Below are 15,320 nucleotides of genomic sequence, written 5' to 3'. Positions count from 1 at the left end.
AACCATTGCAAAGGAGACATCGATAATCAACCATTTCAACGATAACTATCAATGGATCTAGTTATTGGGGTGAAGGAGACAGTTTGTGGGTCGGAAGTCGGCAAATGTAGGAGGCTGTACGAGAATCTGGCATCGGTAGTGGTGAGCTGGGATGCCATGTTATCGTACTCGCCACACTTGATTTTCCTATTTCTAACGCGTAACGATCATAAAAACCTCTATAATTAACATTTTTAGCAATAACTAGAAATGGGTATCGTTAGTTTTATGGGCGCTACGGTTTTTGATCTGAAATAGGCGAATATAACAAGCTGAGTACGACAATCTAGCAACGTTGGTAGTGAGGTCCTCGGCCATCTTGACAAGAGTGGTGGTTGTGGCCGCTAGTGAGATACCTCTGTCCCGCCGCTCCCTCCCACAGGTATTTAGACAACAACACATGTATTTACGCATCACACTTATCCTTAGGCAGTTATAGATCACAGTGAGGGCTTCCGTAATTCCTCGTGGACGCTGTATACATGGGACACACTTGGCAGGGCTCGGCTTGCAAGCATTAGGACGACAGTGTTTATCCGCTGTAACCTAAGCGAGGGCCTTCACTGTTACTGTTGTTTAGAAGCCCACTCACCCACGCGGCTAGTAGTGTTGAGGTGAGCGGGTAACACTGCGTAATAGCTGGTAAATTTTCGTTTCGTAGTCTTGCTCCAGAATCACACCCAACTCACCTCCAGGCGTTGAGACTGGCTAATGCTGAAGAAGGGGCAGCCAGCTCTTGCCAAGTTAATACTTACATTATGGATATTATTTTGGTTCCTGAATGCAGTACAGTAACAAACGACTTCTGGAAAATAAAAGGGGGTGAAATCCTGTTAGTGGGGTTGGGGTGCAAAGCTACCTGTTAGGCAGGTTACATTTGGGTAAGTTAGCGTAGCTTAGTTTAAATTTATTTGGCATGCAGTGTGCCGGTAGATATACGCAGCATTGGGTGGCAGCGGTGGTAAGTCCACTACAGTGATAACGGGTGGGAGCGGGGCTGCAGCGGGTGCACCCCAGGCATTGAAAAGTCAAACATTTAGTGATTTCTGTAAACTTTTGTATTACTTTGCTGTTGCATATCACTCGTTCGTGAGATATTAAGCCTTTCACGCACCACAACGCGATTCGCGGCAAAACGGAATCGTCTGCTTCAGCTTTTGACTCAAATCACGTCAAAAACTTTAAAAAATTCACCAAAAATAAAGTATCCAAGCTAGGCCTATAAAATAAACTAATTGTCAACTCTCGTGCCGTTGGATTTAAAGTGATAATTGCCCGTGGATTAGTTGCCTCTCAGCAGGCAGCCTGTGAGTGCGACTCGTCCCTTTAAATTGTTTTTTTCAGAGTTGGTAAACTTCGCTATATATATGCATTTCTTGATATTTTTTTCTTTCATAAGGTAGAATAATCTCTTCCAAAACCAACGATATATAATAATGCTAGGAAAAAAGAATACTCGTGGGTGAAATCAATAACATGATAAAATTTATTGCCGCATGGTCTGGTCGTTCAGCGAGGCCCCCTAGGGAGCCCCGGTCAGATGTCGCAGTGGAAAGAGACTTATTAAACTTTTGGTGCGTGAAAGGGTTAAGTTCTTAAAATACAGTCTGGGGGTGGTCTGTCAAGGGATTATTTCTATTTATTGTATTTTGGCAGTGTGGCACAAGTCAGATTTGGTTAGATTTAATTTAGTTAGATCAGGCCAGGTTTGGGGGCTTCGTGGTGCAGTGATTAGCACACTCAGCTCACAACCGAGAGAGCCTGGGTTTTATCAACACTGCACACTCTGTGAGCAGAAAATCACTCTCTTGTCCATCCTTTAGGGGTTAAAGGGCAAAAATACATGTCTTTCAATCATAAATTAATGGCACACATAGAAATGAACCTAATTAAGCAAACCAGCAACAAAACCAAGCTAACCGCTGCACCCCAGACTGCTGCCGCCACCCTGACTCTACTACGCATCGGCAGCACTGGTATTGCTTGCTTAGGTTAGGTTAGATTTCAACCATGCGTGCCTTGTTATTACTGTTAAAGAGTATGTATTTTCACACTTTAACCATAATTTGAGGGTATGTATGGTATTTTGAGGTTGGGGAGCTGGAAGATTATTAGTCACTGGCACAGATTTTGTAATGCATATTGGTGAGGATAGGTTAGGAGTTTGTGGGGATTGCCATGGAAGCTGTGGGGATTGGCAAGGAGGTTGGTCCCCAGAAACATACTGCAAACTGTTTGTTAGCCTTTTTGTTAGCTGTTTTTTTGTGTTTTTGATTAAGGCGCGAACTGTTATCTCACGTGAGGTCCGGTGTACCGTTGCCTGCTTTCACAAGTTGATTGTAGTAAGGTGAGATAACACAATAGCCTTTTTAGTTAAGTGATGTGTTATAATTTCACTTTAGTTCAATTTAGGTCTATCTCTATGTTTAATACAAATAACTAATTTATTTTAACTATATTAACAGTTTTACTTATTAAGGTTTACAGTTTAATCAGAGACAGCCACATCTCCTCTTCTCTGCGTTGTTCGCCTGTTTTATTTGCTTGTAGTTCGTCCGGAAGGTGGGGCTTCGTTGATGACTGTTGATGAAAGTCATCATTTGCTGATCCTAGTGTCAGTTCATCACAGCTTCCAAAGCACGGCGTGTTGTTAGACATCCTGTTATTCATACATACACATGTACATTATAATATACACATTACATCGCTCGGTTCTCTAAAAGTAAGCAGTGTACCTACCCATGTTACAGTCGCACAATGTGTACTAGTTAAACGAGGTCCTGTTATTGCTTAAAAAAAATATATATACAAGTCAGAGCCCGCCTAACGATACAACATCGGGAAATGCCAATGATAATAAAAATAATCATGGAAGTAACAAGAAATGGGCAAAGTACATACAGGGCGAGGTAAACAGGGCTAGAGTCGTGGACATGGAAGCTCAGTACTATTGAAAACAAAATAATAGCTCGATAAGATTATTTACATGATACATCCTAGAAAATTGAATTCACTAAACTGGCATTAGGATACATGGTAATGGAGCTATTTGGAATAGTAAAAAGAAAAGGAACAATCCTTGAAGAAGATCTGCTACACACTGAACCTTGTCACACCTGGACACAAAACTGTAGAAACACTCATCCGTTGTGACAATTAATTGCCAGTGTCGTTACAACAATAGATAAGGTTGTGTGAAAAGAGGTAATGTTATCCGTAGAGTCTCCTAATAGTTACAATGTGATAAGAAGGACAAGTCTGGAGAACCTTAGAAGCATCGGCAGTCAGCACCACTAACTCCTAATACTCCGTTTTACAGGTCTACAGTACTATAAAAGAAAATCCTGTCACTAAGTGGTGAAGTCACTGTTATAACAAATCTCACAGAAATATATAATTCCAGCATAATTGATTAAAGTAATTCCAGCATTAATAAACATCAAATGACAAAGACAAATTTCCACCTATCCCTCGATCGTAACGAACGTGGATGACTGACATCTTTGACGCCAAAAATAATTCCCGTAACGGGTAACAGTGGTATGTCAAGTAAGGGTAAGTAAGACTTGTCTGCTTACTTCCAAAGCTTACAGATATTCACATGCTGGTTACGATAAAAGTTAGGGACAGCATCTGCTCAAGTTAAGTCTGTTAGTGCAGAGAAAAAGTCTGTTTTAAGCAGAAGCACATGAGGTTCAAGGTTAAATTGTACCTATCCCTATGTTAGTCTACACCCTCGGTTATTACGGCTCCAATTGAATTAAGAAGACTGACTGCCTTGCATCAACTCAGCAATAAAAGAAAATAGTGGGTTAGAGTGAAAAGTATTGCTCAAGCACTGCCCTTCTCGCATGAAAAAGATGCAGGCAAAAGCTTAGGAACCAAACATAAATTAGTAGATGCGAGGATGCAGGTTATAGTCGTGTGGTGGAAAGATACACAAAGCAGCGTCAGGCTGAACCTCAAGCCGGCGCTAGTCTTTACCATTCTGTGCAAAAAAAAATAGCTCAAATTTCCAACCACCAATTTATCTGACTATTTCTGCCTAAACCACGGGTAAAAGAACACACCAAGGAATTTTGATTACCGCTGGTGACACCCAAAAGGTTTAGGTCAGAAGAAACAAAAAGGACCCAAAATTACTTTAAATGCCATAAAAGTTGGCTGATAAAACCGTGTAGGTTGCCAGTGGGGCTGTAGTAAAGGGATACTGCACTCCTTCAAGAGGAACTTTAAGGACAATCATGTACATAAGGAACTCTAGTAATAATCTAGCATTAGCTACAGAAATGGTTTCTCCATCTGTCTAGTTTCCTGTTTAAAACACGAGATCAAATCAGTAGATAGCCTATAGGCGTCCACTGGCCTATTAAAAGGCCACTCGTTGCACATGTCCACAGCAAAATTTATACCATCTTCCCCAAATGTTTCAAGAAAAGTATCATAATCCTTCCGTCCAGTGAACGCGGCTCCTGTTTATGAGGGAGAGATATTTAATCTATGAAATGTCCATGACAATCTCACTTTGAAACAAGAAGTCCCTGGAATAATCTGCCTCCTTGCTAAAGGCCTAACTGCTGTTGCGGTGATTAGGGCAGAAGCCATTGTGGGATTAGTAAGGTAATTAAATACCTCTTGGTTGCACATGCAGCGTGAGGAGCAAGCACCTTTTGAAGACTGCTACACTCCTTACATGAGAACAGTTACCCTTATCCTTGTTGCACTGTTCTTTATCTCTACCCTCATAGTCCTCTGGTCAGGTTTCTCTGCCATTAAAAAGTTACTAGTAAAATGAGGAGTAAAATGGTAAAAAAAAAATATTGCTGCAAAAATAAGTAAAGTAATAATCATTCACCTATGCTTTTAAAATGCATAATAAAGAGGAAAAAGAATAATGAGTGAGGCTTAGCAAGACATAACTTCTCCACTGTGCAATAAAACACACAAAAGGAGAAAAAAAAATGAATGATTATACATAAAATGAAATATTAAACATCCACACGCCAGAAAAATCAACAGCTGAAAAATCTAATAGATTAGAAAACACGTGAACATAATAATAGTAATTCACCTGAAATAATATGTTACAAGTGGTGTAATTACTGAAACCGTATCAATGAGTGTCAGCTATAATGTGTTAAAAACCTCAAGACAGCAACTCGATGCCCCACTACTCAGCACGCTCGCGTCCTTCCCCCGCCGGTGGCAAGGGCAGGGCTGCAGGGGTGGCAGGGTGTGCCGCCCCTCTGCGGTGGTGGGAGGCGGGCAGACCAGTCACCCTCAAAGGTCCGAGTTGCCTGGCGAAGATGTGCACCAAACTTGGTTGTGTGGAGGTGAGAGGCGGGGCTGTGTGGAGGTGCGGGGCAGGGGGTGTGCGTGCTGACTCTACTCACTGGGGCAGGAAAAGCGCTGATGTCAGCGTATGCTTGCTGTGTCGATACACTGCCCCACACACTGTCACTGAAGCTACGTTTGAGAGAGAGATATAACAATTGAAGTAGTTCGTTAACCACGCACATCATTTATGTTAATAACTTTTTTAACGTGGTTAACCAGCCACCATGCATTTTATGTTATGTTAGATTAGAGATAACACCTATAGAACACTTCGGAGAGGTCCGTAAACCGCTGTTCACCATTTTTGTTAGCGATTTTTAAGTGTTTTTTTTTTTGTGTTTTTGATTAATATTTAATAATTTTAAGGCGCGAACTGTTATCTCACAATCCATAATCCAGAGGGCTGAGAAGTGCAGGTTCTTGGTATCAGAGATTAGAACTGTACTACAGGACATGGTATAGCATAGTTTGTAATTGTCAACTCAGGCATGTGGCACATTGCCCCAAATTCTATCCAGCTTGCTGGGTTATTTCTGTAAGAGACGATCCCGGACTGAGCACCCATTAAGCTCATGGATCCTACTGGGTGGTTTTTGGTATGAGAAAGATCCCTGTATTGAGACTTGTTTAGAGGAACCCCTGGGGAAGGTATCGTAGGGTGGGTGAGGCAACATAACCCCCAGCGTATGACCCATTTGTCAGATGATGATTTTAGTAAGCCCTCTCCAACAGCAAGATTCACCTATTCACAGCTGTGTAAATATGATCCCATATGCTTGTTGTTTTGCTAAAACTTGTGCATTCATGATTTTTTAACTTATTTTTCACCTGTCTAGCTGCCCAACATAACATCCAAAATTTCCAGTGTGTCAGTAGTGTAAAAAAGGTTCAACCAACTTTTTGATATTCTTTAACCCCCCAAAATAATAGTATTAGTGTGTAATCATTAGTTTTGGGGCAACTTAGCAAATCTACTACAGGTTGAGAATCCTTCATCCGAAATTCCAAAATCCGAAAGTTTCTTTAATGCTTACATTAGTTACATGACGCGTCACAAATGGAAAATTCTACAAAGTGATGGGAAGGTTCCACCGTGATCAGCTGTTGTGTGCTGCTCAGGGTTGCCAGGTCCGCAGTTTTCCCGCCCAATTGGGCGGGTAAACCTACTGCTGTGTCGACACCTTAGCCGTAAAATCATCTGCCCACCACCACCGTGAGTTTTGGGTGTCTTTTTGGATGGGATTGGGAGAGAACACAGACCATGACCTGGCAACTTTGGTGCTGCTATGCGTTAGTTTGTTGTCAGCAGTTGTCACAGTAACACTTTAGCTTGTTACTCATTGTAATTACCATGTATTGTGTGCTCTGTGGTGTAAAGATATAGTTGGAAATGTCAAAATGGCCTGCGTATTCTGAAATCCCCCAAAATCCGAAATCCGCAACACTGTCAGTCCCAGGAATTTTGGATAAGGGATTCTCAACATGTAATAAATATGGTATTCCTCAATCTCCATGTGCAGCAGTTTAGTTAATTAGCTTGGTTTAATTTCATACCTGTTTTTCTGTTAAGTTTTAAGAATTTAGAATGTTTTTTGTACATGTTTAAATTCTTTACAGGCCAGCCATGTCAGAAAGCGATGCAAGTTATCACTCAGATTCTGAGGCAGAGAAGTCTGGTCCAGGAAGTGACAGTGAGGTCTGTATGAAATTATGTACTAAGTAATAGAAATATGTGTACATATACTAACATTGTATTTCATAATATATTTCAAATTATTTAAGAAATTTATTATAAGGTATTTGGTCAGCAGGAAAGAATTTGAGGCAAAAAGATAATTGAATGAGTATGGTATTTGGTTAGCTAATGTGTAAATTTATTATATTGATATAATTTTATAACATCCTAATTTCATCATCATATTTCCATTAGGGAGAAACTAGAAGGAGTCGCAGCCGAAGTGTGAGCCATGGCCGCTCTGCAAGCAGAAGTCGCAGTGGCAGCGGTAGTCGCAGCCGCAGCCGCAGCAGATCTGGCAGCAGAAGCAGGAGTCGGAGCAGAAGCAGGAGTCACAGCAGAAGCAGAAGTAGAAGTAGAAGTCGCTCTGTTAGGTCAGATGAGGCCATGGAAGCTCGCAGTGGAGAAGAAGAGATAAGTGGGGATGAAGAACCAGCAGATGGCGAAGATCTTGTAAATTCAGTGAGTATATAGCTTTTTTTAATTTCTGTTAGTGTACTTTTGATATTGACCAAATCACAGTGGAGTATTGTAATTACAGCAGTAAAACTAATATGCTAGGAAATAATAACGGGTAAAGATTTGTTTTCTGTTACGTAGAGCAGTGGCTCCCAACCTTCTGTATGCTTCACACCCCTTGGAAATGTTTGATTAATGTTTGTACACCACCTACAAATGTAATATCTCCTCAGAAAATAGAATAATTTCCAAGTTTTGAACCACAAATTGACTAATTTTTTGAACCACCTGTAGGTGAAAATATCAACTTGAAACTAATAATTCATTCCATAAATGCAAAATGACTTGAGCAATTACAATCTGATTTATTTAGATAAAAACTGAAAACATTAAAATCAGTCCACACAAGCCACTATTTGTCGCATCCCTTGATATAATCATAATCCATCTCACATCTCACGTGCACCCAGGGTTGGGAACCTCTGATGTAGATCCCTCAGATGAATGTTTTTTCCTTAATTTTTTAGATTTTCATGCTAGTAGGTGATGCCTGATTGAATTTTTACCAACAGCCTGCCATAGGCATCAGAGTGAGCTATTTAAACTGGTGGTATTATGAATCACTAGGGCTTTCATTATAGAATTTCAAATTTGCATTTCTGTTTGCTTTCCTTTTTTGATGATTGTGATTTTATTCTACAGCATGCCTATAAAGTTAGAGGAGAATTCTTAATGAAGAGATTAGTGGATTAGAGGAATGAGATGAATTGTGATGTACAAGTGTTTCTAATATTGTAGAAAATTCACTTGCCTGAGGTCTTTTGTTACATTTTTTACTGCTTTGTAAACACATGAAATTTTCATACATTACACAAAAATCACATTGGTAATTTTCTCATAGGTTAAGAAGGCACACCCCAACATCTTATAGGGGCATCATATGAAAGTACAATAAACTCTTCAGTTCCCGTCAAGACTAAGTTTATCATTAGAGAATTTAGGACTACAGTAGACCCTAGCTTTTGAATTTCCTAAACAAACTTCTGAATTATTCAAATTCCACTATGCGTTAATTTTGATTTCACTCGATTTCACACATTTCACCTTTTACCCCTCCGGGACCGGCAGCGGTGTAATCTTGGTGCTGCCAGGACCGGGCCTCCAGCACTAAACACCGAAAATAGCCCGTATTCACACTCTCCTTACTCTTAATCTACAATAGATGAGCGAATGAAACAGACTTTGTACTCATTATTAAGTCTTCCTCTTTCTAATGATGCCATCCAGAAGTTTCTACATGGTGTGGTTGCGGAGAGACAGCGAGTTGAAGAGGGGAGAATTCTGGCGGGAACGACCATGCGTCCGTTTTGGGTGCTTGGCCATGGCTAGGTTGTAATGAAAACGGGTGCCCTGAGCTCTATTTATGCAAGCTGAACTATATTATAAGCTCCCTCCATGCAATAAAGCCTCTAGTGTGTGTGGTTAACGGGAGGGTAATACGCTTGGCGTTCAGGTCCGAGGGTGGGAGAGTGCGGATAGGATATCGGACTCAGTATCACTGCAAAAAGGCTGTTATAACCGCCTCCGGTCCTTGCCCTGTAAAGTGGCTGTAGCCGCCTCTGGTCCTTTTGGGATTAAACACTGTTTTCAACTATGCCAAGCTGTGCCTTCACTCAGCTGCCATCATTAATTTTGATAATACCTTCTTTATTTTTGCATGGACATGTCAGTATCCTAAATTGTGACCTGATAACGGTAACTCTTACTAATCCTTGGAAACTTGACTAAAGTGGAAACTGGTGTGTGGTTGTATTACACATGTTGGTAAATTTGTAGTTTCTTTTTTCTGAAACTATAGGAAAATATTAATTTTATATCCTGACTGTTTAAAATGTAAATAAACCAGTATCAGTTAATTTTTGCTGATCATCTATTCCTTTGATTGGCATGGCTATGACACAGGAATAGTAATATTTATTTCATTAATTTATGAGCTTATTTAGTAAGATGAGTGAGTAGAGTTGCATGGTAGATAGTTGAATAGGATGCCACATTTTTATATAGCATGGCATAAATGGTATGCTGACAGGGGTGTTCTGTATGTAAAGCTGTTTAATTGTGAATAGTTTTCCTACTGAAAAAAGTATACCTTTTATTTGGATGTAAAGTCCTTGTTGAGTGGACTTATTTTCATTTTGTTATTGGTTACTATTGCCATTACATCAAGATTCTTCATCTCAGTCTAAGAATTTATGTTTAAACTTATTGTTTAGTCAGCTTTTTGAGGATTCATCTAATGCTATATACTATGCTTTTGGAAAAGAACTAATAGTAATTTGTTGGAGATGTCATGTATCTTCTAAGTGGACTTCTTTGGTATTGTTATGTATTCTTTTCCTTATTGCTCTATATTCTATACATAAATGATATTTAAACAGGGTTATGACAGTGAAGAAGATGAAGAGGATGAGAGGCATGTAAAAAAGCGAAGAAAGAAAGGAGTAGTATCTGATTACTTCTTGGAGGAGGCTGAAGTTGATGATGATGAGGGGGAAGATGATGAGGATGAAGAGGTGAGTATTTGAATAAACTTTAATAATACATAAATAATGAAGCAATTAGTTGTCATCAAATTACACCATTTTCTATTACCAGGGTGGGTAAAAGAAAGGTGAGATTTATGTTGGTGTTCACATTCCATTAAAGAAAGACAAGCGAAGAATGAGCTGTCTAAAATTACCAGGATTGTTAAGTTTTTTTTTTTTTTTCTGACTTACTGTTAACTGGAAACTGTAATTCCTGCTTGTCACTTAATTGTGTTTTATGCAACGTACAGGTTGATGATTATGACCTCTTGGCTAATGAAAAAGATGAAGTGGGTGTCACTGCCCGGGAGATTGAAGCCAACCGAAGAGCACACAGTGTTTGGGAGTAAGTAATATTATTATTTTATGTATATTTGGAATGCAGATTATATTTGCCTGTAAGAATTTCATTTATATTTTCAGCTTCTAAAGTTTATTAATTAATAAAATGTTCTTTCTTACATTAATTCAGAGAAGAATAGCTTTTTAACAAATTTTCTCGAGTTAGTATTTAGAGCATTAATCTACAGAATAAAGCCAATATTTAAATGTTTGTAATAAAGAAAGTCTTTGTTTATTATATTCAATCTTATTTCACTTATCAAGATCATTGCATTTTTACCAGGAGTTACAGGTCACTCATCTCAATTTTCTTACTTTATTTTCAGTAATGAAAGAGAAGAAGAAATTGAAGAATATTATCGTCGCAAATATGCTGAAGAGACTTCTGCTGCCATGCGCTTTGGAGAAGGAGGCGAAGAAATGAGCGATGAAATCACTCAGCAAACTCTCTTGCCAGGTGTAAAGTAAGTTGGTGTCATATTTTTTAGTAGTTACAAGTTTGTTACCTATAGTAATGATGATAATAATAAGGAATTATTATTATTATTATTTTTATCATTATTATTATCAGCATAATTCTTATTGTTTTTTTTTATCTATTCTGGATATCAGTTGGATCAATTTTATTAAATTATCTTTTCTTCCCAGATGAGTGTTCTCCAGCTTTATTTATTTAATTTGATTGGCCCTTTTAATCCTGTTTCTATGAAAAACAGGATATATAATGAAAATTAATTGTATCATTAATAATCATAGTTATTAAAAGTTGTGTTTCATATTTAGCATGAAATTTTCATATTTACCAGCAGTCTTATAATAGGCGCACCTAACATTACCAAATGTGGGGTACAAACTTGGCGGAGGGACTGTTTTTTGGGCGCCATTAAAAGCAATGGTTAAAGAGTAGCTTAGCCGGATATTTTGTTTTTATTTATTAATGATCCATGAGACATCCTAGAGTTAAATCAAAGTATGTGCTTTTCTTTGTATTCATTCATACACACACTGGTAACATTTCTGTGGAGTCTGATTCACTTATTAGAGTGAAATTCTATTGTGATAAACAGTCACAAATTCATGTCACTAGTAAAAATGAAACTAGTAATTTAAGTTTTGCCACCATGAAATATACATAAATAGATAAATATGAAAGCTCACGAAGTCACAATAAGTGACATCACCTGCTTTGCGCAGTAAAAGTATACTATTTTAGGTATCTGACACCCGCAATATGGCAGGCTGCTGCTGCCTCGGCCACAGATTATTGCCAGATTGTCATACTCAGCCGATTATATTTTCCGACTTCCTGCCCCAAAACTGTCTCTTGGGCTCCAAAAACGAAACTAATTTATAGTTATCGTTAAAAGAGTAAGATCCTGATGTTTCTTGGCAATAGTTAGGCGTCAAAAACCGTTAAATACTATGCTCTGAGTACGACAATCTGGCAACGGTGGCTATACGTATTTTCATATTATTGTTCTGTTGTTTATTGAATGTTGTGTTCAAGAAAAGGAATGCTCATAATTTTAGTTAGTTTTTGGTTATAAAGATTCTTTACGAAATACAAGTATAACATTACCTTCTTTAACTTAGGAAACATCCTGAATCCTGGATCGGCTATGGTATTGTTAGGTGCGCCTATTAATAATGGCATATTTATAATTGTTATAGAATATTTTTTCATAAATCATTAGAATGCTTATAGGTTGTCTTATAGTCACTGATAAACTTATGCATTATGTTTCAGAGACCCAAATTTGTGGATGGTGAAGTGTCGTATTGGTGAAGAAAAGGTGACTTGTTTACAGTTGATTCGCAAGATGTTTGCATACCAGTTTACAGATGATCCTCTCCAGATCAAGTCTGTAGTGGCCCCAGAAGGTGTGAAGGGATACATTTATATTGAAGCCTACAAGCAGTCCCATGTTAAATCAGCAATGGAAGGAATATCTAACCTGCGGCTGGGCATATGGAGACAAACTGTGAGTTTCATTTATTTACATAAATTTTGAGTGATAAGCTACATTAGTATGGAAATTTGAGATTGTTAAGATAAGTAAGGTTGCAGTCAGGAGACAGGGTATGCACATGTGGTGCATGACCATTTTACCAGGCAGGTTTATGTTTTCTGACTGCAGTGTGTATAGATAGAAAAAATGGAATTCTTTTCTTTGGCCACCTCATTGAGAAAGCTCCAATGAGCAGACACTGTGTAACATTGGATAAAATTCTGATAAATTATAATGCATTAGTGGTTACAATAAGTGTTTCACTGTACAAGTTCCTGAGCTGATGCAGTATCCTTCCTGCAGATGGTGCCAATCAATCAAATGACAGACGTGCTGCGTGTGGTGAAGGAGGTGCCTACACTGAAGCGAGGGGCGTGGGTCAGGCTGAAGAGAGGCAAGTTGGTTTCTGGTTCAGTTATATTATTCAATAATTATTTTGATAGCATGGTATAGCAATGCTAATGACATTGACCACATTCTCGTGAAACCATAGCATTCTGTATTCTGAAGACACTAATGGAAAGTGTTTATATTCAGGGATCTTCAAGGACGACTTGGCACAAGTTGATTATGTGGATGCATCACAGAACACAGTTCACCTCAAGCTTATTCCTCGCATTGATTACACACGCATGCGAGGAGCTCTGAAGTAAGTTCTAATTTATTGCTCTATCAATATTACCTCCATGCAGCTGTTTTCATGCTCAGGAAAGTTATATGTAAGACTCTCCTGGGATAAATCTAAACAAAAGTAAATGATAAGCATTTTTTAAAGTAAAATAGCATTGCAAAAGAAAATATTATTTAGTTATTGAAAGAGTTATGATTGTAAGGAATGTGAGCTAATGCTATCAGAATTATGCTCACTTCAAAGAGTGAGACACCAGACAGTGACATGTCCAGTGATGTATAAGTTGCTGAATCACAATTTTTGTGCTTCAGCAATTTGGCAAAGAAAGAAAATAAGATTTGTAAAGAAAGTATGAGTCAGATTAAGGGGTTAGCTTTGGCAGTGCTGAGAATGTGCTTGGGTGGGCTAAGTCCTCATAAAATCCTCTCATACCCTCATGATACTATCCAAAATTTGATTAATGTGCAGTGGGGCTAGTAGTGGGGTAAAGCTTTCAGGTATAATCTTTATAAAAGAGCTAAGTTCTACAGTGTGATAACCCAAAGTATAATTATATTACATGTGATTTTACAGATCCAGTCAGCCAGAAAATGATCTCAAAAGGAAGAAACCCAGACGACCTGCCCAGAAGCTGTTTGACACTGATGCTATTCGTGCCATTGGTGGTGAGGTCACTCAGGATGGTGATTTCCTCATTTTTGAAGCTAATCGTTACACTCACAAGGGATATTTATATAAATCATTTGCCATCTCGGCAATTGTAGCAGATGGAGTAAAGCCAACACTAAGTGAACTTGAGAAATTTGAGGAGCAAAGTCTAGCAGACATGGAGGTGAGCCAACTCTGCTGCTTAGTTTGTTTACCTGTGAGGTAAAACTATATTATAATGAGTTGTGTTTGGAGCTTATTGTGTATTATAGAATAATCAGACAAAATTTAAAGATTATTAATTAAGTGTATCTCCTTGTACAGCTTACCACAACTGGTCGTGAAGATGAAGGCCACAGCTTTGCTCCAGGTGACAATGTTGAAGTGGTTGACGGTGAATTGATGAACCTGATGGGCGCTGTGACACGCGTTGATGGAAACAAGATTACGATTTTCCCCAAACATGAAGATCTGAAGGATGAATTGGAATTCCTTGCCCATGAGCTAAAGAAATACTTTAACCAAGGTGACCACGTGAAAGTCATTGCAGGAAGATACGAAGGGGACACAGGACTCATTGTCAGAGTAGAAGAAAATATGATTGTTCTCTTCTCTGACTTGACAATGCATGAACTGAAGGTAATTTATGCATTTTTTTTTTTTTTTTTTTTTTTTTTCAGTATATACATTGTTGATAATTTTTTATGGAATAAATTCTATAGAAAACATTTCTGTGGAGCTATCAGTAGATTTTGAAATGCTTTATGGGATTGGTCGATTCTCTCAGTTTGATGTTCTTTTTGTATAAAAGTTCAAGTCTCATATCTAGAACAAGGAGAATGTGATTGCTGCTGTATTGTTGATTGTGTCAGTAGTTCTTAATCCATATTTGCTTTTCAGTCATCAGCTTGTGTTTCCCCCTTTCCATTCCTTTTTAGAAATGCAGCCCTTCACCATATTGAGGCATTTTCTAAGGTGTCCCTTCCTGGTCTGGTAACTAATATTCATGACCATATCATACCATACTACCCCAGTATACTTTACTTCTTTGTGACCACTCAAGGATACACTAGAGGGCAGCATGAACCAAGCAAGCAGAGGCATCACCGTAAACAAATTACCCATCCAAACATCAGTGCTCTTCAGGATAGCTTAATGGCATTATGGGCCTGCCCTATAAAATGTATTACTACTCCATGTTTTACTCTTCATTGATTCTGCAAAAGAGTATGCGAAACTTCAGACACAAAGCTGGGTCATTGATCCCATGAGAAAAGAGGGTCACTGGTTCCAGGCTCATTTAAAGCCTTGTTCACATGTCCCTGATCCTTGCTCTCTGGTCCGTTAATTTATTCAGTAAATTTTCCTTTAGTTTCTGATGCATATGTCAGAGTTGGGCAGATAATGCTGTTTCTTATATCCTTTTCTATCCGCATGCTCACACTGGTTTTCTGTATTTTGGACTTAATGCTGAGAATTTCCCCAACTTACCTGCACCATAAATGCATAAAGGGTTAGGTTTGCATTCGGGCTCC

General features: G+C 38.6%; 1 protein-coding gene across 2 annotated transcripts in view; it reads left to right on the top strand.

The window, feature by feature from the left end:
* The first annotated feature begins 276 nt into the window (after positions 1–276).
* LOC127009276 (transcription elongation factor SPT5-like) overlaps positions 277–15,320 on the top strand; it is a 27,455-nt gene continuing 12,411 nt past the window's right edge. For both annotated transcript variants that reach the window (XM_050882211.1, XM_050882210.1), the window contains exons 1-11: positions 277–421; positions 6,994–7,072; positions 7,307–7,573; positions 10,009–10,143; positions 10,407–10,501; positions 10,824–10,961; positions 12,245–12,479; positions 12,810–12,900; positions 13,044–13,155; positions 13,711–13,969; positions 14,110–14,424. In XM_050882211.1, the coding sequence (XP_050738168.1) occupies positions 7,001–7,072; positions 7,307–7,573; positions 10,009–10,143; positions 10,407–10,501; positions 10,824–10,961; positions 12,245–12,479; positions 12,810–12,900; positions 13,044–13,155; positions 13,711–13,969; positions 14,110–14,424 (1,719 nt within the window). In that variant the 5' untranslated portion in view covers positions 277–421; positions 6,994–7,000. The remainder of the gene's footprint in view (positions 422–6,993; positions 7,073–7,306; positions 7,574–10,008; positions 10,144–10,406; positions 10,502–10,823; positions 10,962–12,244; positions 12,480–12,809; positions 12,901–13,043; positions 13,156–13,710; positions 13,970–14,109; positions 14,425–15,320) is intronic.

The sequence above is a fragment of the Eriocheir sinensis genome, chromosome 40, assembly GCF_024679095.1.
Source record: "Eriocheir sinensis breed Jianghai 21 chromosome 40, ASM2467909v1, whole genome shotgun sequence".
NCBI classification, from domain to species: domain Eukaryota; kingdom Metazoa; phylum Arthropoda; class Malacostraca; order Decapoda; family Varunidae; genus Eriocheir; species Eriocheir sinensis.
Note: the sequence above shows the minus strand (reverse complement) of the source record. Positions and strands in the feature narration are given on the sequence as shown.